Source organism: Fundulus heteroclitus, chromosome 14 (assembly GCF_011125445.2).
Source record: "Fundulus heteroclitus isolate FHET01 chromosome 14, MU-UCD_Fhet_4.1, whole genome shotgun sequence".
NCBI lineage: Eukaryota > Metazoa > Chordata > Actinopteri > Cyprinodontiformes > Fundulidae > Fundulus > Fundulus heteroclitus.
This window is the reverse complement of record NC_046374.1, coordinates 24,892,152-24,916,586: the sequence shown is the minus strand read 5'-3', so window position 1 is coordinate 24,916,586 and position 24,435 is coordinate 24,892,152. Positions and strand designations below refer to the sequence as shown.

Genomic DNA, 24,435 nt, shown 5'->3' with positions numbered 1-24,435 from the left:
AATGAATTTAAAGAGGAAGAAAATTCTCAGATTATGCTATACGTTTAATATTTTTATCAAAGTCCTGCAACTTGAAATGGAGGGGACACTGACTGGATTTAACCTCTCATCTTTACAAAGCATTTCAAAATGCCGTGAAGGCAGCCCAGCAAGCGTTGGTGATTTTCATTCATCTGAAGCCCTCGTTTTAAATACCTGCAGTGAAATTATCAAAATGTCAGTGTTCTCCAGCCATGCTGATTAGAAACGGTCGATCGCAGAACTTAGTGTCTAAGAACCTCTTATACCTGCTTTTCACTTGCAGATTTTGCAGATTTAGATTAAAATGCAGTCAGTTTGTGAAGCTCAAAATTTAGAGAGAGCACAATATGCTCTTCTGTGATTATAGGATATTAACCAGTATATCATGCGGTTTAATTTCAAGAATATCAAGAGTTAATGTCCTTGTTAAATTTTAATATTTTCCACCCTATTAGACACATTACCACCGTGCAATTATATAAAGGCATTTTTTGTGTAGTGCTCGTATGTAAAAAAAAAAAAAAAAAAAAAGCTTAAAAGTGGCTTCTTTTTGATCAATATAACAGAATTTCAAAACCTTCTGAACTATGAAGACGTTTGAAACTGCAACAAAGCTTTGGAGGAATGCAGAAATAGCCTCTCTGACTTGCTGAGTTAGGCAAAAAGGTAACACTTTATTTGAAGGGGTGTACATAAGACTGACATTCGGTAAATTATGGCACTATTAAAGCAAAGTTGACATTGTTTAAAACGTCTTTGTTATGACAACTTGACATTAACAGATACAAGGTTAATTTAAGGGCTTGGGGTTTTGTTAAGTTAAGGCCTTGTCATAACAAAGACATTTTAACCAATGTCAACTTTGCTTTAATAGTGTCATAATTTACCGAATGACAATTAATGACAACGGTCCTAAACATTCACAAAGAGTCATTTATGTTCATAACAGGTGTTATGTCATGTTTATGACAATGTAATGTCAGTCTTATGTAGACCCCTTCAAATAAAGTGTTACCGGCAAAAATATATAAAACAGTAAAATCAGTGGGTAATTTTTCCCTAAAGCGTCTTTGTGTTTCAGAAACTTGCAGCACTATCAAAACGGGTGAATATAAAGACGTTTGATCCTTATAGTGATGCATCTGACCTGCGTGGTCGTCGTCATAAATGGTCACTGTGGCTGTGTGGTTATCTCCCAGCACGGCTTTCGGGGTAGCGCTGGCATCCAGTGGGGCGGCGCCGACCTCGGGACAGCCGACCACACGAGGGTTACTCAGGTGCACGTAGAAATACTCATCCTCCTCAAAGATGTCGTCGTCGATGACGCCGACGGTAACCTCTGGAAAACAAAGTCTGTCATCAGGACCCAACCTCCTAGAGTGAGCACAGGATGGCGCTATTACCTTTGTGTCATCTCTTTTGTTTCTTTCCTATAGAAAGTACTCCTGGGCCAGAGCTTCTGAGTTTAGGTGTGTCTCTTACTTGGAGAGGCCCATTGATGGCGCTACTGATGTCAAAATATAAATGTGGTGCTCATTTAATTTTTCTTCCCAAAAGAAAGTATTTTCCAGATGATTTTGGATGCTTGCACACCTTTCCGTTTATAGAAAGTGCACATGTCTTCTGAATGTAGCTGTCTCATACCTGGACAGGGACATTGGTTGTGCAATTGTTGCCAAAACATTTTCGATGCTTTCTTAAAAGAAAGTACACCTCGCCATTTCTTTTCTGTTTAGCTGGGTCTTTTTCCTTAAGGGGTAACTCACCCACAAATCAACAATTTTTTTGCCAACAAAATTTCAACATGGTTGTCTTATAGTACAGTCTACATATTCTGGTCATTATTTTTGACAAATTAGTGCATATTTGTTGAAATCCTTTTTTTTGTGTTTAAAATTGTCAGTATGATGCCATCCCAGGGTTAAACAGTGGTATTGCACAGCATTTAATCAGTAAGTTTAACTACCCTGAATTACCATTATATATATATATATATATATATATATATATATATATATATATATATATATATATATATATATATATATATATGTGTATATATTTACTACTCTTTTGTCCCCACTATTGGGTTAATGTGTCTCTGTACACAAAGCAATTTTTGATAAAATTATATCCAAGATGAAAATGTATAGTTGAATAAAAGACACACGTGCATCTTTTTACTGTGTGTTTGCATATACACAAGTATTTTTATATATATATATATATATATATATATATATATATATATATATATATATATATATATATATATATATATATATATATATATATATACATAAATATATATATAATGTAATTTTGGCTCGTTGTAATAACACTGTTAGTGACATTACTAACAGTTTGAATTTTGATTTAAGATATAGCTAATGTAATTCTAGTCTAGTCAAAACTAAATTACAGATATCAATGATGACAAACAACACATGAATAGCAAAATCGTTTCTTCCTAGGCTAAACTGAATTACAGATATCTGTAATTAGAGTTTTGACTGGTCAGAATTATGTTGCAGATATCAGTAATTATTATCAAGTCTAGTGGTTAAATCAGAATCAGAAATACTTTATTAATCCCAGAGGGAAATTACTTTAAATGTTAATAATTTTACCATAGAGGTTCTACCACTTATTGCCGCCCATTTTGATTGAATTTTTCAAATTTGTCGGGTGGCGGGATTATGCTTTTACATGCAGGTGAGTTATACTTTAAATTGAGAAATAGAGCTGCTGCTAAAAGGATTTGTGGACTAGCTCTGTTTTTCTTTCCTATACCCAGTACTCCTAGCCCAGTGGTCCTGCTTTATTTTTCTGGGATTTACTGAGCCCGGTTCTGCTGGAGGTTTCTTCCTGGTAAAACGGAGTGGTTCCTCTCCACTGTCACCACATGCTTGGTCAGGATGAGATATTGCTGCATAGTCTTTATATGCAACTGGATTTAAAGCTAATTTAGCTTCAAACAAATGGACCTGAATTGATCTGGGCTGAAATATAATCCAACCTGATTTTATATAGTTGAACTGGGCCGGTTTGTTCTGTAACGTCTCCAAGTTGTCCTCATGCGGGCCCTGCCCAGTAAAAAAGATACTGAGTTGGCCCGCAGTGCTGCAGATGTCTTCTGGTATCCGAGCACATCTCAGTGACATAGCTTTTAGAAAACATGTCATACATTTTCACCGTCACTCCCATCATTACCTTTGAGGGTCTCTCCAGGCTTAAACAGAAGCGTTCCTTCGGCAAACTCATAATCTGAGCCTGCGTTGGCTGTACCGTCCTCTGTGCGATAATCCACCTGGGGCAGATGGGAACATAGAAGAAAGAAAGAAAAAAAACAGAAAAGTGGAATGAGATAAGCGGGCAAGAGTAAGAGATAAAAGATAGTAGATATTATGAAGAAGGCAGATTAACCACAAAGGAAGATCACAGAAAGGAGGAAAGGATGTTGAAGGGGAGATAGAGAACGAGAGAAACGGCCTCATTAAACCAGGCCTCGTGGTCAGATTCAGTTTAATAATGAAACCTTTGAAGATAGCACAATAAAATAGTCTCTATATTCAGTTCATTCTGCCTCCTTAATACCTACCTGCCTCCCCCCTCCCAACTTCTCATTCAAATGTAAACGAACAACAACAAAAAAGGCATAACGCTGAAAGAACCAGTTTCTGCTTGCAGGAGGAGCTGAAATCTAAAGTCAGTGTTGGTGGTGTGACTTCGGGTAATTTCTTTGCACGGCTCTATTTTTAGCTCTTCATGAAATGTGTATGCTCTTAGCGAGATCCTGAGCTTAATTTATTTTCAACAACACTCATTCAGCGGCAGCCTGATATTTCTGGTACTGTCCCGAGGCTGGGCAATATTTCAAAAATTTCCAGACGTACGCGGCACTGGATTTCATACATTTTCAATTAAAATTTAAGAGATTGATTCTTTTTATAAGTTTATATATTTTGTCTGGCAGAGAGAAACATCCCACACCGCTGTAGATGCGTCGCTAAGGCACAAAAACAACTGATTTTTCAGACTGGAATGTCAAATCTAGACCAGAAGATCTGTTTCAATACCAGTCGTTGTTGGGCAATTAAACAGGCATCACTGCTTGACATCAACAGAGGAGAGCACAAATCTATTCCTACAAGTCAGAGACATCAGTATGCACTTGCTAGATGAAAAAAGAGATTAGTCATGTGCAACAAGGCTTAATCAACATTCTTAGAAATCACGTAGCATGGGTATAAATGTAAAATGTGCTCATTAATGTCATCCCTTGCAGGAATAATCCAATTAAATAATGAATTAATCATTTACTTATATAGCCCTTTACACAGCCACTAAAGACAACCAAGGTGCTTTACAATTAAAAACAATTAAAAAAAACTGAGATGAACAAACAATACGATGGGAAGAACCATAATACCAGGCAATAAAGCTAAAAAAAAGAAATCAGAAATAGTTTCATGGTCCTACTTGTTATTAAAAGTCAGGCTGAATGAATGAGCTTTGTGATTTGCTTTAAAAAGACTTGGATAAGGGTTGGAGCTCCATCCTAGATGATGGATCCCACAAACTACATGGTGAATTTCAGCCCCTCCCATTTGGCCGTAGGTTTAAAATGCCTGCAGGTAAAACCAAAAGGTTCAAACGTAGTTTTGTTCCTTAAGACCCTGACCAACACTTAGGCTATTTGTAGACTACACACCAATCTTTTTAGATTAGGCACAGCCTTCCTAATCTATTTATTTAGTTATTTATGGATCCAGCTGTTTTTGTACTTTTTTATGATATGGTGTTTTTTACTCTGTATTTTATCGCCGGTATTTTGATAGTACTATTGTGTATTTTTATCTAGATCTTTATCCCTGGAGCTCTTGCTGTTGTTGTTTCTGTTATGTCATTGTCTTCTGTCAATGTTGTTAGTGTGTAATGTGTGTATTTAGCCACTGATCTCTATTTATTCACTGGATTGCTAATTTGCCCGAAAAACTCAAGTCACTGGCCGCCATCTTGCTACTCCCTACTCTCACAGAATCTCATAGGATTTGGTTGCGACAACAAGCAGTTTTCTGGCTGTGTGAAAACGTTTCATAGGTAATTCTACAGTCAGTGGATGTACTAACACTATCAACTACTAGGAAATTAGGTGCTGAAATATTTTGCATATATATATATATATATATATATATATATATATATATATATATATATATATATATATACACACATAAAAAACATGCAAAATATTTCAGCACATGACTTACTTGATAGTTTTAGTACATAAAATAAAAGTATATGGTATTTGACAATTTAAAAGTCTTAAGCTCTCCCCCCCCCCCCAACCGAAAATAAGACAATCATTGTTGTTTGATGCTGTAGCGCACATATTCCCTAGTTACTGGGGGGAAATAGGGAGTGCCAATATGGCGGCTGGTGGCTTCAAAGCGACTCGTTCTAACAGCGAGCGATTAGCAATTCAGTGAATAAATAGAGATCAGTGTATTCAGCCCACTCTTTCTAACTGCAACCAAATCTACCCTCGGGTAAAAATAAAGTTACCCTGGACCCTCACCTTCACCTTCATCATCAGACATATCAAAGTCTCTTTTTATAGGGCAGACTAAGACGGGGTTATAGGCTGGATAAAGACATTTTTTACTAAAAAGTTGGAGAGAAAAGGCAAATAAGAAATGGGTTTAAAATGATCTAAAATCAAGGGGTTGAGTCTTGGTTTTTTTAGAAGGGGGTCTGACCACGGCAAGTTTAATATCAGCTGGCACAGTTGCTGAGCTGAGACAGGACAGCAGGACCATTGGTATTAAAAACGTCTTTCAACAGCTTAGTAGGAAGAAAAGCTGGTATATTTCACGTGTTGCTCCAAGAGAATCGTGGTCAAGACATGTCGGGTTTTTGTTTATAGAGCCTCCTACCTTTTAACTTAGACAAAAGACAGCCACCAAGTAATAGGAAAAAAGGTTCTCCAGTTTTTGAAAAGGGTTTTAAAACTTGACTTTACATTTCATCATCAATTCCATAAGAATAAAATAAAAAATCCCCCCCACAGACAAAAGCGGAGCCGGAAGTTTTAGTGTGGACGAGAAACCGGCTAGGTATATCATTATTATATGCATACTAAGGACAGGAATATTCCAGACCTGAGATCAGTCAGCCTCGGCAAAAGGATAAAGGTTTTCTAAGAGCTACGAGCAAAGCGAAAGACTGAAAGGAAACAGAGGAAGGTGTTCTCTGTTGTGTCTCCCAGCTAGCTGCACAGCTCCTCTATCATCTCAGCCTCACGACAGCATCCAATTAGAAAAGAAAACAAGAATTGTCAAATCTCCTGCAGGTGAAAACATGTTCTAAAAGAGATCAGATGAAGACAAAAGTGCTGGAGATCTGAGCGATTGCTTCCTTTTGGTGCCTGCTTTTAATTCTCTCCGTCTCTTAGCTCTCATCAGCACAAACATTTAAATCCCAGTGGACTGCGGTTCGTTTATTCTAATAGAAACTCACTTTGACAGTAACCCCGGGGTCTCCGCCATGTCGGGCAACGGTCAGATTCAGGGAGCCGCAGTTTTCGAAGCACTGGTACAAAGCGGGTTCAAACTCCATCCTGATGGTGTGAGGGTCGTCCTCCTGAGTCTGAGTCTCATTGCTGCTCACCACCTATAAAAAAATAAAAAAAAAAGCACGCAAACTCAGACGAAATGTTATTCAGCAGCTGGAAATGTCAGGTTAAAAGGTCTCAGCTCCTCACCTTACGGGCCTGGTCGGCGGCGTGCTTCTTCAGGATGTTGCCGGCGCCGATCATCATCCTGGTGGCCTGGATGCGGTAAAACGCTCGGCTCTTCTGCTGCTGCATCAGAACCTGATCGAAAACACACAATCGGAGAGAAAACCTCGCTTTTAACGCTTGTGAGTAGAATAGTTACATTGATGTGAAGAAGGATTTTCTTTTAAATATTTCAGATTATCAAACGTTTTATATCAAACGTAAAATCAGTTAAATTCCCAGATTTACATGGGAATTTAAAATCCAATATTTTTTCATCGGGATACACCAGTGTAAAAATATGGGCCTATATCAGGGGTGTCAAACATAATGCCCCCAAAGGGACCATGTAAGAAAAGGTGAAAGAAAGAGGAGATAAAAGGAAGAGAATGATAAAACAATTATTGAAAAAAAAAACATGTACTTCGTTTAATTGAAAATCTGCAGTTCCTATATTGTCCACGAGGGGCGCTGTGTTTTAATCAGCAGATGGTAGCACTGAGCTTCAGATGTGGAACATTTTTTTTAAATCATTTCTTAATTTTTATCTGTTTGATGTATTTTGTCATGCAGGACAGTGTTTTTAAGTTCCAAAAAATGTGAATAAATGTTTTTCAACATTGTACAATTACTGTGATCAGTTCTTATGCATAATGCACAAGTAAATGTTTAACTAAATAAAAGTATAGTTGAAATTGCACATACTTTTCTTAAAAACGCTGAGGTTATTCATAATATACTCTGTAAAAGTGAAATTAATTTAATATAAAAATCAACAACAAGTCCACTTTTATTAGTTCTATTTAATCTTGCAATGAGTTTACTCGTGTGGCCCTCTTGAGATCAGATTAAGCTGTATGCGGCCCCTAAATCAAAATGAGTTTGACAGCCCTGGCCTATATTAATATCTGATATTAACATTGCTAATGTCCGATGACTAATATTTACGTATATATATATATATATATATATATATATATATATATATATATATATATATATATATATATATATATATATATATATATATGTATGTTTAACACCGTGGCTGTACCTGATAATTAGCCATCTCAATCAGCTGCTCCATGTCCTTGTCTGGGTGCCTCTGCTTCAGCTCCTTCAGTGTCCTCGCCATCTCCCTCCTGGCCTCATCATCCTCATCCTTTCCACCCTCCACCATCATCCCTCCATCCATGCCGCTGTGGCAGTTCAGAGCGATCTGTCCGTCTAGCTCCAGCATATCCATCTTGGTGAATCCTCCCGGACCCAGCGCTCCTCCTCCTCCTCCTCCATCCATGCCACCAATCCCTCCGTCTCCTTCTGTCTCGATGATGATGCCGCGGTGCTTGTTGGCACGGTAGCGCTTGCGGACATACTTGTAGAAGAGAAGACGTCGGTCAGCCACCCAGGCTTGGACCACGCAGAGGGGGAAGCAGAGGAAGGTGACCACAGCCTCCCACACCTGCAGAAGATAAGGGACACGGTGAAATCCCGTCCTTTTGGTCGGACTTCCTCGTCCCTGGCTCTGAATCCGCATCCTCACCTCCACCTCTCCAGGGGAAATCACGCTCAGAATCATGTAGAGCCAGATGTAGGCGAAGACACTCCACGCCGCAGTGACGAAGAACACCCGCAGGTGTTTGATCTTCCTCGTTTCTCCGTCGGGAACCACGTACACGCAGAGGGCGATGATGATGAACATGTTGAAGGCGGCGCTGCCCACGATGGTGCTCGGACCCAGAGACCCGGCCTCGAAACCGTGACCGCACACCTGCAGGTTGGAGGCCACAAACGCGGGTTATCGTCACATATTTCCAGTCGTCTGATCTGCCGCCGTCACGGCCTCGGCCTGGACCAACCTCGATGACGGACAGCAGGATCTCGGGGGCGCTTGAGCCCAAAGCCATCAGAGTCAGATTAGAAACGGTTTCGTTCCAGATTCGGACCGTGGCCGTCGTGGTCTCACCGTTCGGCCTTTTTATGGTGATCTCCTTCTCTTGTGACGTTATGACCTGCAGATAGAAGGAAGGCGGCAAAGTCGTCACAGGAAGTAGGTTTAAATAAAGACGAATGTGTATTTATTCTTCTTTTGCAGGACGGATACATGAGTGTTTAATGACTGACGCACCTCTATGGATGACATGAACCGATCCGCTATGATGCTCATGCCCAGGAACATGTAAATAAGTGCCACAAAGTAAACAATTGCCCGTGCCACTTTATCTCCAACAGAGGGGTTCTGGGGGTTCCACACGGGAAGTACGACTCCTGAAACACAACAACAATAATAATAATAATAATAATAATAATAATAATAATAATAATAATAATAATAATAATAATACATGGCTTTTTATTTTCAATCAAACTACTAATAACCTTGAAGCCGCTGCAGCATGTGAATGTGAATTAGTTCACACAACCGTTTCAGGCCTCAGATTAATCTATTTATTTATGTTGTACAACAAAATAAATAAAGGTGAAATTAAAAGAAAGTAAGCTAAATTAGCTGATAATCTTATAATCAATGTCTAATTATGAACAAATGTATAAAAAGATGTGATCATGTAATCAAATATGTATGAATAGGTAGTTTTCCACACTGTCTCATTTGTTGCGAAATAAGTTACTGAAGTTTTCGAAACAGTCTGAAATTAATCGAGCTAGAGTTGATATTTGGGCAAATTGATTAAAGGGTCTGCCATGTTTTTTTTTTGTTTTTTTTTTGTTTTTCCAGGCACACACAGCTTCCAACCCTTGTTTAACAAAGATTATTTTTGTCTAATATGCTGAAAGAAATGTGAGGATCTGAAAAATGTAAACACGATGAAAGGCAAAAGCAGAAGAAATCTAATGATGTTTCCAAAATAGTTGGAATGGTCACGGGTACAAATTAGAGTGAGGTAGACTGAAATGACCAAAATGGGGGAACAAGTCTGCTAAGGTGATGATTTTATCCATAAATTAAGCACGGACACTTTTTTTAAAAGGAGCTGGCTTTTATCTTTTGATATAAATCACTCAATGGGCTTTCCGTCCGTAATTCAGTGGAGGATAATTCAGTGAAAGTTTAGTCCCCTTGTGTTTTTAGTCTGCAGTCAGGAATGACACCACCTCAGTTAGAAGATGTTAGGGAGAAGGGTTGCTTATTGTTTTTACTTTAGATAAGAAGAAAGCCTTTAAATTGAATCGTTAGTCTGACTGGGAGGTGGAGCTTCAACATAAAAATCAGTGTGATTAGAGAAACCCTTGAAACAGATATTTGAACTGTAATAGACAAGAAACAGAGACTTGACTCAAACAGGATGAAAGAAGTTACAGTAATTCAAATGTGGCGACAAAATAAAAAATACTTTTTAAGTTTCAGCTGTTTTGTGCCATATCCTTTGCTGCTGGTGCTGTTGCTGTATGTATTTTTTTTTTATTTGTCTCTTTGCAGATGTTCATTGTTGTTTTTCCTTAATTTCGGTATGGTGGCCATAACAGGAATTTTTTTTTCATAGCAGCAGTTTGTTGGGTTCTGTAACTTTTTCTCTTTGTCTCTCTGTCTCTTCTCTCTTTCTCTTATTCTGTCCTTGTTTTTTATTCCCCTCTTCCTCTGTCATGTTTGGCATCAGCTTGTACATAATACCTTAACAACAATAAAATAAATCAACAAGCGCTGGGGGTGGCTAGGGAGGATTTATGGGTGTAAAGAAAATATGTTTGGCATAACTCTGGCAGCCAGACGTGACAAAGGAAAGAAGTTTCAGCTACTCTACACTGGTCGTGTTTTAGTAATAGTTTAACCAAAAAATAATTAAAGGAATGAAAAATGCATAGCCAAAATTATGCAGGCCATCAAAGTTTTTATCAGATATTTTACCTGATGATGCCTTTAGAAACTGGATTTGGAGCCAAAATCTGAACATTTGTTTTTATCGGGACTGAGCTGACTACCTTCAGTCAAGCTATTCTGAAAACCAGCTACATTTGTGTTTTTGGTTGCAGGCAAAAGAGGAAACTTAAAAATGTAGAAACAATAAAACCGTGTCGGTCTTTTTTTAATTTAAATACTGAAACTGCAGTTTCTGTAACAATACCACAGACCCACCTTCCTGACAGGGGTCTCCGCTGGCCGTACAGTTCCCCGAAGAATCTGCGTGGACCAGAGTCGGACCGGATGGGAGCAGCACAACCAGGGAGAGGAGGAGCAGCGAAGAGGAGGAGGAGGAGAAACACGATGAGATGAAGGCAGATGTAGGGGCAGACATCGCTGCAGGAGCCATTGTTACTAAAACAGCAAAACTTAAAACTGATCACTCCTTCAGGGTCAGCTCAGCACCGAGTGAGGTCCACAACCTGCAGAATGACAGAGGAAACAGAAACTTATTGAAAAATATACCTTTTTAACAGGACAAGTCGTGTCTAATTGATGCTAGAGCGAGATCTAACAACATGAGGTGAAGATACTTTGCTCTACCTCGAACCTTTAAAGAAGGGCTATTTGAAAGGAGATTTAAGGTGGATTCCAGCTCATAAAATGAAAACCCAATAAAAGCGGGTCATTACATGAGAGGAAATTAGAGAGATTCTTTAGACGTGATGTAAACTCCATTAAACTTGTGGCCTGCAGCTGTAATGGAGCTACAAATAATAACGATTTGAGGCTTCGGTAGATTTGTTCTGCCCGAGGTGCTGAAAAGTGTTAATCCTCTCCTATTTTTACCTTGGCCCCAAAAGAGACAATAAAAACATTGTGTTTTTAGAGTACAGCCAGGGGGTTGCTACAAAGTGTGTGCTTATGTATATCACCCCAGTTTCTGGGCAAAATTATATTGAGCTGATTTATATTTAATAAAGAAAACAGTAAACAAGTTATTTACCACAAACTGACGCACGCAGCAGTTACATATTATTATTTTTTTGTGTTTGTACTTTATCAATGTTCAATATGCCTAAAAGGGCCAATGCTTTACCACAAAACTACAAAACAGACAAACGGCATGTTTGAAACTGCAACATTGCAAAAGTAACTAACTGTGTGAAGAACTGTCCAGCACTTTATTAAAAACTGTAAAGAAATGTGTAAACTCCTTCAAACAACAGTAGAGATATGAAAGTAGGACGTTTTTCCACTGAGACAATTCAAAGAGAAACAGAATGATGACTTTAATCAATTTAAATGAATTTAATTCAACTTGTTTAGTATGAATTCCTCGTGAAAAAAAAAAACAAACAAAAAAAATTAAAGAAAGAAAAAATTCTGACTTCTTGGATTTTAAGTATCAATATGACAATGTGGCTTATTTGGGGGAGACAAGAGCTTCCCAAAAACACTGATAAAAGAACAACCTTTGTCTGCAAGTTACACTTCAACAGATTATTATATTGCCTTTTGTCCTGTCCAGTCAATAAGGTGCGGACGCCCACCATGGTTGTGCACGGTGTAACCCTTGGACAAAGAAAGGCGCCATATTGAAATGTAATTTAGGACTCTAGACCAGGGGTCATCAGACCTTTTGAAACTGAGAACTACATTGTTGGTACTGTGTCACATGAAGATCTACCAGTTTGAACTAGAAGAGTCAGCGCTCACCAATAAACACGTTTGCAATGCTCTTTTTTATCTAGATATTGTCTTTTTAAATCTATTTAAATGCAAGTGTGATTACAAAAGTAGAGCCACCGACTAAAATAACATTTAGATGCAGCACACCGGAGAGTTTTGCTGGTTTTAGAACGGGCGTGAGGGCGGGCACCACGTTGGTCACCCTCTGCTCTAGACCGTTTCAAATTTACAATGCATTGATCAATAAACTACCTCTTTCTGCACTAAAGAGGGATCTTTTTGAATTACAGGTCTATATTTATGAAACTGTTTGTGAAAAATGTAAAGGAAAACATTGAAAATGCTTTTCTTGGCTGGGATGAATTGCTCTAAATTTATTACAGACACTTGGAAACACAGTCTTTGATTTAAAAAAAAAATACTTTATTTGTGAAAACATACAAAAAGAAAGCTTCTTTGTCTTTCTTTTTGTCCTTTATCAACAAGTGGCAAGAAGAAAGCCATGTGTCAAACACATGGAACAATGTGCTTTGGTTCAGGTGAGACGAAATCATAGCTGTTTTATCCTACATATAAAATGCACTTTACACATCACCCTGAATGCACCATCCCCATGGAGACACATGGTGGACGTAGCGTTGTGCTGTTGGGATGTTTTTGCCTCTGCAGGAACAGGGAACTGGTAAGAATTGATGGAAATATGGATGGATGGAGGTAAATACAGGACAATCGTAGAAGAAATCCTGCTAGAGGCTTGAAACGGGGATCAAGGTTCACCTTCCAGAAGGAAAATGGCCCTAAACATATTTTTGATGCTACAAAAGTATGGTTTAGGGGCAAAGCGTGTTCATGTGTTAGAATGGTCCAATCAAAGTCCAGAACTAAATCCTATTGAGAGCAACGTTTGCTCAATTACTGTCACACCTGCTGCTGTGCTGTGACCATCACACCTGAGCTTCATCACCATGATTAGCAGCTGTGACCATATAAGGACGGATCCTCCACCTGCGCGCCATCAGGTTGTTGTCTAACCCCACTGGCAACACGTTCAGGTCATTTAGTCTGTTTGAGCCAGGTTTTATATATAACAAACCGGCCTGTTTTTCCCCTGGTCCAGTTCCTCTGCCTGTCTCAACCCAACCTTGACTGTTACAGTAACAGCTGGTAACGCATCGCGGTGCCAAAGAACATCTTAAAGGTTTCATCGCCCTGTTTCAGAAGAGGATATTTAAGCAGGTAATTTAGTATTTCCTCTGAAGAACCATTTCAGAAGCTCTGGCGCCAGCAAATCTGTTCACACATTTTCTATCAGGGCACCGGTGAGTCTGGTTTCAGTTTTTCCACATTGCCAGACGCAGATTGTGTTGGAGGTGTTCCCTAATAATCAGCTAGCGGGGGAAAAGGCTCTAGAAATCTAATATTTGCCTTAGAACAGCGATATTTTCACTCCCCAGCGGACTTATAATGGACAACTTTTACAGACTCAAACGTATAGGATCAGATTGATTTTTGAGAAAGAGCAAACAAAAAAAATCCCAGGTGCTCTAGTGTTTAAGGACGTTTTAGTTCAAATGTGAGGTGAGCCTTTTATGTTCTTTTTCTGTGGATTCCTTTGACTCTATGTCTTCCCACACCTGAGCTGTGAGAGCACAGACGGAGACGCTGTTAAAAAAAGGGAGCTTTGAAATTGATTTTCCAATATTCCCACCATGGCCTGGTGAAAATGGTCCGTCATGTGAGTCTTTACACACAGGTTGCTACAGGCAGACATGTCTGTGTGCAGATCGCTGTTAATGCTGCTGCTGCTGCCTTTAGGTTGGGCGTCAAGCACCAAGCCAGGGTGTGGAAAGCAAAAATAAAGCGGCAACGTATTTCTTAAGTGGCTTTTCGTTAATCTGTGGAAAACAAAAAGGGGGAAGTGGAACCATTAAAGCCGGAGATGCCGGGTCAAACCAGGGCCAAGAAATGTTCACTACCACAAAACAAACAGACACAAACACATTTAGAAAGTTTGTCCCTCAATTCCTTTCTGACGTAATCTCAAAGACGCAGGACAGAAATGTGCTGACCCTCTTTTCAGAGAAACACAAAGTACAAATAACCACGGCTAGTCATCCGTGGTGACATTAACATTGGGTCACTCACCCTGTCCTCATCTATCTTCAAGGGCCCTCTTGCTCTGACAGCAACCTGTCACTTCAATGCTCAAGCTACTTCTCTCCTTTCTACCCTGTGATGTATCAGTGCTCCTCACCGGGGTCTTCCTTTTTATTTCTTTTTTCCCTAGATATTTGCCTTTCAAGCAAATATTGGAAGATCTTGAAGATCTTAGGCTCCAAGAGTTTAGCAAAAACAGATACTCCCATTGGATGGATGGTACGAATATATGCCAGACTCCTTGCTTAAGCCGCTTTTCACAGCCCAACCTTCTTACATCTTTGAAATAAGAAAGCAGCAAAGGTCCAAAGAGAAACTTTGAGAACTTTTATCATAACCAGTTCAGAAAATTACAAGAAAGTTTAGCTGCTTTGAAACAATATACCATAAAAACGATGGACAACCCAAGACTTTTGCACAGTACTGTGTGTAGGTTTGTGCTAAAATTATTTGTTATAAGCTGCAGTGCTAAAGGCCACATATATTTATATTTTAGGGCCAGAAAAATCTATGAATGTTGAAAATATGAAGTATAAATACATTATAATCAACATTTAAAAAAAAAAAGGATTAGTGACTTTAAAACACAGTTCTCTGAAACAAAAAGTGATGCAACGCCTCTCTGAAACAGAAAGGCACGGGCACATGTGGATGGCGATGTTTTGTCTGGAGCCGCAGAGTGCTGCGTCCCATTGTTTCCCATTGCTATAAACTCAAAACATCAACAGAAATGAAAATATGTAAAAGGGATGTGTGGTAGTTTGTTGGCAAGAAAGAAAAATGTTTAGGTGAGCACTTTTACCTTCCCCAAAAACACTCCATGCAGAACAAAATGTGCGAGATGTATGAAAGTGAAGAATGTGATCCATCAGAAACGGTCTCTCTAGCGGAAACGCTTTTTATCGTAAGAATATGAACCAATTAGAAACTGGTCTTCAAGGGTAGTAAGACTCAAGGTGAGTCAATACAGATGATGCCATGGCTACCACAGATAGCTTTAGCAGAGTCAGCAGCCAGACCACTGAAATGGCCTCGGGTGTTTGTGAGCATAAAGTTTATCAGGTAAAGTTATGTATTCCTTTACCATGATTTTATTTTTTTAATCTGTCCCCTGACAGTATAAAATATCTGCTAATGTCCATGTATTTAATCTTTATGGATCATATACTTTGTCCAAACGTTCCTGATGCATGTTTAAACACAATAACTAGCAGCAGTAGTGAGACTTTTAGCTGCTTCCATCCACAATAGGAATGAAGTGTCTGTGTGGGGTCGGGAGAAAATAGAGAGCGTTACACTTTCAATGCTAGTCCAAACTAGAGCAAAATTAAATTACTGTGTTCACCAGACAACATGTTCAAATCTCTGGGTAGGGTGCTGGTTTAATATGTCTCTAGGCTACTGCTCACATACATTTATCCTGACTCCCACCTTTTTCTCAATGGATAAATCAACATAGAAATCTGCACAACAATCTCACTTAATGTTGGGCTTAAGTGTGACAGAATCGAAGCAGCTTCTACGGAAATATGACTAATTACACTACAATTAACGCGATGCCAAAGCTCGGTCTGTGCCGAGGAAGATTCACTCATTTTGGGGTGGTAGAAGCTTGAAATGTAAAATAAAACTGAAGGTATGACTTACTGTGGCATTGATACAGCTAATATTTAGCCAAACACTTAGAGTTGCTCATAATGCATTGACACTTAATTCCCAACAAATCAGTCGCTCCTTAAAGGATCACGTACTATGACCACAAAACCCAAACAAATATACATACATATGATATAATATATACATTAAGCCCTCGTCCTGATAGTGTTTACTTAGTCCTTTTTGAGCCTGAAAAGAAGAATTTTGCACCAGGCACGATCAGCAGACATAAACACTCTTGTGCCAACACCTGAAGCAAGATGGCAGCAATAGATGTGGCTACTGTAAGAACCAGCAGACCGTCCTGCAGTGCCTCCCAGTAAAGTGACAGCTCAGCGTTGTTGAAGACCAACTCGATCTACAGGGTTAGGGTTACTTGACCCTTTTCATTTCTCCCCTCCGCTGGACGCTGTTGATTTGCTCGGCTCCATTGCTTCCCCTTGTTTACTCACTGCGAGCATGCTCAATACTGTACCGCCATTCAGGTGTTGTTGTTATGGTAAATATACATAAAAATTGCTTTGTTTACTAACAAATGATGCAAAAACAACGTGTTACACCCAGAAATAAAATATAATAAGCCAACAGGGCGCGATCATTTCATCAGAAAGCCTTTGTAGGCAATCAGAATGAGCTACTGGTGTAGAAATTTGTAAAGTCATAAGACGTGACAGGGCTCCCTTAAATCTAAAATATGAGAATGATGTCCTTCACTGCAAAAACGAAACTAAAAATAAGTCAAATTTTCTTGAATTGAGTGTATCTGTCCTTGATTTGGGCACGTAAATAAGATGATTTGCCAATGAAATGGGATTTTTGCACTTAAAATAGGAACAACTCATCGTCTTATTTAGAGGGCAGAATATCTAATTATCTTATTTTAGGAGTCAAAACACTCATTCCATTGGCAGACCATCTTATTTACCCGCTCAAATCAAGGACAAATACACTCATTTTAAGAAAATTTGACTTATTACTTATTTTTAGTTCCATTTTTTTCAGTGTTCAAGCAGCAGATTACTGAGGATTTCACAATCTTGATCTTAATCTTGATATTTAAAAATCGCGACAGGACTGAATGTTCCCGAAAATGATCTTCCCGTCCTCAAGTTTAGATGTGCATAAAAGGTGTTTTCAGTGCTACACCTTACATTGCATCTGGATACCAGTTTAAGATTAAAAAAATACGCTAATTTGTGATAGACATTGTGTTTGCCTTTGACTTTGGAGCCTCTAAAAATGACAAAGAGAATTAGCCTGATTTGCTGTATTATCTTTCTAAAATAGCATTTATAACAGCAGAATTCAGAAAATTACGGAAGAGGATTAGGGCCACTCAAAAAATTTTTTTAATTTTGACTTGTTTCTCAGAATTCTGAGATTAAAGTCAGAATTCTGACTTTTTTCTCATAATTCTGAGAAAAAAGTCAGAATTGAGTAGATTTTTTTTTTTTTTTTTTTTTTTTTTTTATTAGTGGCCCTAATCCTCTTCTGTAGAAAATGGATCAAAAGTCCTGGAGAGTTTTAAATCAGGTGCAGTTTAAAACCTTACAAGGAAGTTTAGCTTCTGGGAAGCAAAATAAGCATAAATTAAATTAGTGATAAAACTTTTTTTTTTACAGTGTATGAAAGAAAGATGCCAGAACATGAAAGGAGAAAAGTTTCACGTTTAAAGTTGTTCGAAAAAAGAAAAAAAAAAGAAAATTTAATTCTGTGAATCAGGAACAAATATAAAATGAAAAAGAAGCTGGAAGATATGATGAAGGAATGCAGACGAGGAGCATATTTACATCCACTGTGGAGCGAATCTCACGCAGGCTTTGACCTGTTTATTGAAAGCAGTAAGAGCATTGACAGCGGCCGTCAATTCCCATCAGCTCAGCCGTAGCTCAGCGCTCTGCCTCTGCACCAGCACACAGCCTCAGATGGCTCTTGTGTCTCGGGGTTAAATGACATTTCCATTTAACATGTTTATACAGACTCAGCTAGTATTTATCCTTTTAGTCACCTCTCTCCTCTTCCACTCCATGCTTCACGGTTTTTATGTCTCCAATATTGTTACATTAATAGTGCAGCACCCGTGTTTTTCCTCCTCTGCCATCCGTCAGGGGGAATATAGCACGCGGCGGTGAGCGGATCAGGATTTATGTACCCTATGAGGGCTACGGGAATGTTTTATTCATTGGTTTTTCTTTACCTCTTTGAGTCTGGGATCATTTCTTTTGGTTTTAGAGGACCATTCTCACTCTCATTAGTCTGTGTCGTCTTTAAAGATGCTGATCAGGCATATAGAGTATAGACCGGTGGAGGATTATGAAATGATTACACATTTCTTTCCTCTTTTTCCATAAAGGTGCACGCTATCATTCCAATCGTACAATCAGACCTTGATTAATTGTCGTTTGTGACCCTACCTGGGTAGGGTAGATGATGGTACTCTTTACCAAACGAATTCAAGTTAAAGCTTTGCTCTCTCTAACATTTTCCCCTGTTAGAATACGCCTCTGCAGTAAAAGGTGGTTTAAGTGTAGCAATGAGTGTGGGTGGAACTGAGTGTGGTATGGAAATTGCTCATTTGTGTTGTTTTGTTGAGTTAAAAAGTGTTGAATCAACATGTCCTTAAAATTGTATGATTATAATCTGACTTCAACTACAAATCTAGACTAATGGAGAGATAGACAGACGGATGGATGGATATAAGCTTTATGCATTATAGATATAAAGTCTGGCAGTATAAACATTTCCTCTGTACTACTTTCTTTGTTTATACCTGGGGGAGTACCTAAATTAAAAAGCAGACTTTTAAAAAGTGGACCCAGTGATGCTGTATTTTTGCATTTATGATAACCCAACCCTTGTAGTTTTGAGAACAAAGTTACTTTTAGTTTCGACTTCTTTGCTTGTGTGTCCGTTCGCCTAATCCTCCATTCTTCCTTCCCTCTCGTCTTTCCTTCAGCAGCATTAGGCCAGCAGAAACTCATCTTGGACTTATATTTGGTGCGTGTTTGATGTTCCTCTGCAGACGTGTGGTCCTGCGTGTCAGACTCTGCATGGCGTGAGTTGTAGCGCGGGCATGCAGTCGCTGCGCGGCTAGTAAACACGTGCACGGCTGGCTGATCCTGGGCTGCTGCACCCACTGGTGCTCCAGGCACGGAGCAGAGGGGGCAGAGGGGTCTTAGGGAGGCTGTGGAGCGCTTAAAGAGGGGAGAGAAGCAACGAGGAAGCCAGGCAAACCCAACGGGGAGCAATTATTACTGGATGATGAAGAATTACATCTTCCAGAGGGATTCCAGGAGTTGTTTTGTTGAGGATTAGAGAGAAAATTAGCAGGTAGAGGGATCCTGCAGGGGCAAAATGAGGTGGTTTATTTGGACAGAAAGAGCCAGGATTGGTGCATTAAACCCCAGTCATTACATAAGAGACACAGAGAGATAACTAACGTGCATCAGAGACAACATGGAGCGAGAACGAGCGTGTGTGTGTGTGGCTCAGAGTTTGCAACCGTCCAGAGGCCGAAAAGCTGATGAGATGCATAATTAGGCAGATTTAAGGGCGATAGTGAACGCGCCCCGCTGGGCCGAGGATCCAGCTGTCCGAGCGCGTTAGGGGGGGGCGCTCAGAGTCCTGCACGTTCTCCACAGCACCGTGCAGACTGAAGACACGGCGGAACAAGACGCAAAGATGTCAAGAAGGCAGCTCGGCTGTCCCCGAATCGCGGGCGAAATAAGTTGCTTTGAAATGCTGCTCAATGAATCTATAAGTGGAGTTTTAAGGGTCAGTGAATGCAGCGCTTTGAACTGCAGCAAATGCATCTGTGGCTTCTAAACTGGAAAATCTGAAGAAATAATATCCACACATTAGGCTGATAAGGAAATCACAACTAACATTTGTGGTAATTTTCTCTCTTTAAGGTTTATTTAGCTAAATCAGTTACATAAACTCAGAACTTTCAACTGCTTATTTAGCTCTGAATTATACGCAAGCGGTTACGAAACTTTGTCCAAAACTTACGACCTACCTCCAAAATTAGGCCAATTTATATTATTCCCTCTATGTAGGACCCATTTCCATGAAAAGATGCTTCTAAAAACAACTTGTAACATTCAAACGCTAATAAAATATGCCCTACGTTTCCATACGTGTTCTTCACACATGCAGGAGCTTGAGAGACGGCCCATTCTTAATCCAGGTGGGTTTAAATCGATACTTTGTTATCATGCCGGACATTTGACTCTGGAATATTTAGCTGTGACTGAACTTATTTCACAGGTTGCATCCTGTCATGGTACCATGCTGGGATTCACTGAGCTAATGAGAGCAACCCCTTCTTTCATAAGTGTTTATAAAAGCCGCCTGCATGCCTATGGGCTGGATTTAAACGCCTGCGGCCGTGGAGGTGATTTCACTAAATTCAATGAATTGCAGGGTTGAGCAAAACGGCCATTATCATTCAATGTGCCTCTCTGAAGGCGCATAAATGTTTAAGTCTATTTTTTTCTATCACTTTCCCATAGAAACGGAGGCTGATATTCAGATTGTTACCTTCTGGTCAGATCTGCTGAGCGCTCTTTGCAAAAAACCAGCCGCCGCAGAGATACTTTCTGCCCCCAGGCTGTCTCTCTGATGAACGCAATGGGCACCTTACAGCCTGATTAGTCAGCTACTCTGCTGTGAAACAAAAATAAGCATGTGTGCATTACCACAACCCACCTTTTCCTGTTTTCTTTATATAAACACAGACTGTATGCACTGCAAAAACGGATTTAAAAAAAATAAGTTAAGTGTTCTTAAAAATTTGTGTTTTTTGTCCTAGATTTGAGCAGTTAAATAAGATCATTTGCCAATGGAATGAGTATTATGACCCCTACAATAAGATAATTAGACATCCTGCACTTGAAATAAGATGATGGAGATGAATTGTTCCTATCTTAAGTGAAAAAAAGTCTTATTCCATTGGCAGATCATCTTATTTACCTGCTCAAATTAAGGACAAGTACCTTAATTTTAAGAAAATTTTACTTATTTTTAGTTTGGTTTTTGCAGTGTACCCCTCTCCACACACATACACACATATATATGTATGTGTATTTCTGTGTGTGTGTGCTGTGAGAGCCTGAAACTAAAGCAAAATCCCCTGTTTGTGCACATAATCTCGACCAACAAAGGTGACTCTGATTCTAATACCTTATACAGCCATGTTTTTAAATATCGTTGAGCAAGTTCTACTCTTGGAAATATACCTCTGGCTAGAAGCTTTAGAGCAAACTGTATCTGCGAGTGACAAACTGTAATATATACCAGAAAGATAGCTAAAAAAAAGCAGCTTTTTCTGCCTCATAAATCATGCATGCCACGGTACGAATGTCAGCGGGAGTCAAATAAAGCCCAGAAAATTCAATGAGGGTCTAGGTCACAGAGAGGGAGGCTGACCCAGAGTGATCGGGGCTGTAATCCCACAGTTTAATTTTAAAACACTTCCTCTGCTTGTCATGTGGCTGAACGAAGTGAGATTGTTTCTTCAAGACAGGAAGTCCCACAATAAGACGCCTACACGCCCTTCATTTTAACCTTTTCATTAGCGTCTGCAGCTCCTATAATATTGCAGAATTATAGACGAGGCCCATTGTCTCATGTCTCCTGGAGGAGTGGTCAAAGTTTGCACATTTTAAGTGTTGCATTTCTCCCCAGATGCAAACGTCTGGTGTAGGCGACGACGTCCGCCAAATGAAGTTAAACGGCTGATATTGGGCTGTGATAAGAGGGAAGATGAAGCTTGACATTATGATGTTGAATGTGCGTTGGGGTTATGTCCGGAGGGGGCGATGAGCTTTATGCTCTCAAATTCAGCTTCAGCTTGTCGCCACAGCTCCCTTTGATTCTCATTGGCACCCCTGGTTAAACTTAATCTCAAACTCAACAGATGAGAAGCATCCGACCTTTGATTTCGGTTTATTTATTTAGTGCAGAAAAGCTAATCCCCCTTAGAAAATGAGCGGCATTATAAAAATCATTGGCAAAAGTATGTCACATTTTCAAATGTATACTTTATTTAAGCAATTTCCCTCTGGGATTATTAAAGTATTTCTGATTCTTATTCTGATTGCTTAAATTTTCTATTGTATTTTTTTATTTATTATTTTATAATTTTATTTATTTTTATTTTTTATTTTTTGTTATTTTATTTTTTTCAATGTTTTTATTTCTTATTTTTATTTATTTATTTTAAAAATTTAAAAAATTAAAACAGTAAATAAAAACTAAAAGATTTCTATTGTAGATGACTGTTAATCCAGTGATGGCGTAATTAATGCACATTCGTTTTCTTTCTATCCCGCTGTCGAGTCTTCTCAGTCGAAGGTTACTGTCACTTTAAGAGATTCTGACGTTTCTGTGAAGTTAATGGCAGACAAAAGTTTAATTTAAACCGGGACAAATGAGACTGGATGAGGAAGTTTATCTTACCACCGCACACATTGAGCAGGATGGTAAAAAAGGTAAAAAGTTTGAATTGTAGCAAAAACCCACATTTCCCCAGGGTTTCATCTCATTTTTGGCATTTGTTCCTTTTTTGAAGCTAAGAGTTGGCTAAATCCATTTAAAGCAGAAAAACTGTTTCTTCAAATGAGCAAAGTTGCTATTAATAAAAAAAAATGCAAAAGTTGATAAAAGATCAAAGAAAATTCAGGCTTTAGTCTAACCCAGTGCTTCTCAAATGGTGGGGCGCGCCCCCTAGGGGGGGCGCGGTGCAATACCTGGGGGGGCGCGTGTGACCCTGGGGAACAGGCTTTTTTTTTTTTTTTTTTTTTTTTTTTTTTGGCAGTACTAGTATAAAGTGTAATTGCGCATCCACTACAGTAGGGGCAGTGGCGCTCTCATTGTTACTTTTGTCACGTTTGCGACAGTGCAACATTTTACGACTTACAGGTTTACCTTGGTTACCAGTGTTGAGTCAACAGAAAGCTCCGTCCGCGTTCTGTCTACAGCCTCCGTTATTCAACATAACAACCCCCAACATGAAAAAGTTTTTAACAGGGATGAAAAGGAAAGCGGAGAGAGACAAAGATAATGAGACAAAAGAAAGTCACCCGAAAGCTAAGACGAGGAAATACGACGAAGCGTATTTAGCGCTTGGCTTCACAGTGACGGTTGGAGAAGTGGAAAGACCGCTGTGTTTGGTGTCTAAAAATGCTCGCAGCGGACAGCATGAGGCCAAATAAATTAACGCGTCACCTAAGTACGTTACACCCCAATCACACCGATAAGCCGCTAGAGTTTTTTCAGCGAAAACGTGCTGAATATTGCCAAGAGTCATCCCGCTTTGTGAAGGCTACTTCAGTAAACCACCGAGCGCTGTTAGCATCATATAAGGTGGCGTACCAAATTGCGCAGTGCAAAAAGCCCCACACCATAGCAGAGGAGCTGATACTGCCTCCTCATTTTGATCAAAAAAAGAAAGAAAAAATGAGCACAAATTGTTTAATTCATTTTGGTTTTGTAGGTTCAAGTGTTTTATATATTGTGCTCCTGAGTTAATGTTGCTGAACTGAATATATATTAGTTATTTTTTTTAGTTTTTGTAGTTTATTAGTTATTATAATTATTAAATATTTATTGATCTGATTTAATTTTGCAATGGTGTAATTAGTTGATCAAACATGTTTACAGTTTAAACAAGGATTTATTTATTTTTAATTTCTTAAAACACAATTTAATAAAGTTATTCTTTGTAAGTTTGACCATATGTCTTTCTTTTTTTCTTTAATGTTAATAAGGATAAAATGTTATGCAGGGATGGATAGTCACGGTGGGGAGTGGGGGGCGCGAACAGTTTTCTTCTTGCTAGGGGGGGCGTAACAGAAAATAATTGAGAAGCACTGGTCTAACCCAAATCTTCACATCCGTCAGTTTAAAGGTGAAAATTGAGTCGTACTCAGGGAAGTTAATGACCTTCGCAGTCATAAACTGGACATTTAACTGGAACCACGTGTTTCCTCAGATCAGACTGAGCTTTTCGGCAACAAACGGACCAGGATGAATCACCTCCAACATTGAGAAAAGGGGAAGACTGTGATGCTGTGGGCCTGTTTCTCACCTAAAGCCCCTGGGAACCTCCTAAGAGTGCTTGGGATCTTTAAGTATTTGCAATGCAAAGACGTTTTAAATCCAAATCATTTTGGGTCCTTTGGTTTCTTCAAAACAAAACAGAAATGCTTCACAATACAAATCAAGCTTCCTCCCAGGGTGTCTGCAAAGAGGACCAATTATGCAA

At 39.1% G+C, this 24,435-nt stretch overlaps 1 protein-coding gene across 2 annotated transcripts in view; it reads right to left on the bottom strand.

The window, feature by feature from the left end:
- The window catches only part of LOC105926440 (sodium/calcium exchanger 1), a 138,689-nt gene that overhangs the window by 52,248 nt on the left and 62,006 nt on the right, over positions 1–24,435 (bottom strand). For both annotated transcript variants that reach the window (XM_012862755.3, XM_012862766.3), the window contains exons 2-10: positions 10,896–11,143; positions 8,931–9,070; positions 8,662–8,814; positions 8,346–8,573; positions 7,857–8,264; positions 6,788–6,898; positions 6,544–6,696; positions 3,235–3,331; positions 1,169–1,360 (exon numbers count right to left, since the gene is read on the bottom strand). In XM_012862755.3, coding sequence (XP_012718209.2) covers positions 1,169–1,360; positions 3,235–3,331; positions 6,544–6,696; positions 6,788–6,898; positions 7,857–8,264; positions 8,346–8,573; positions 8,662–8,814; positions 8,931–9,070; positions 10,896–11,070 — 1,657 coding nt within the window. In that variant the 5' untranslated portion in view covers positions 11,071–11,143. The remainder of the gene's footprint in view (positions 1–1,168; positions 1,361–3,234; positions 3,332–6,543; positions 6,697–6,787; positions 6,899–7,856; positions 8,265–8,345; positions 8,574–8,661; positions 8,815–8,930; positions 9,071–10,895; positions 11,144–24,435) is intronic.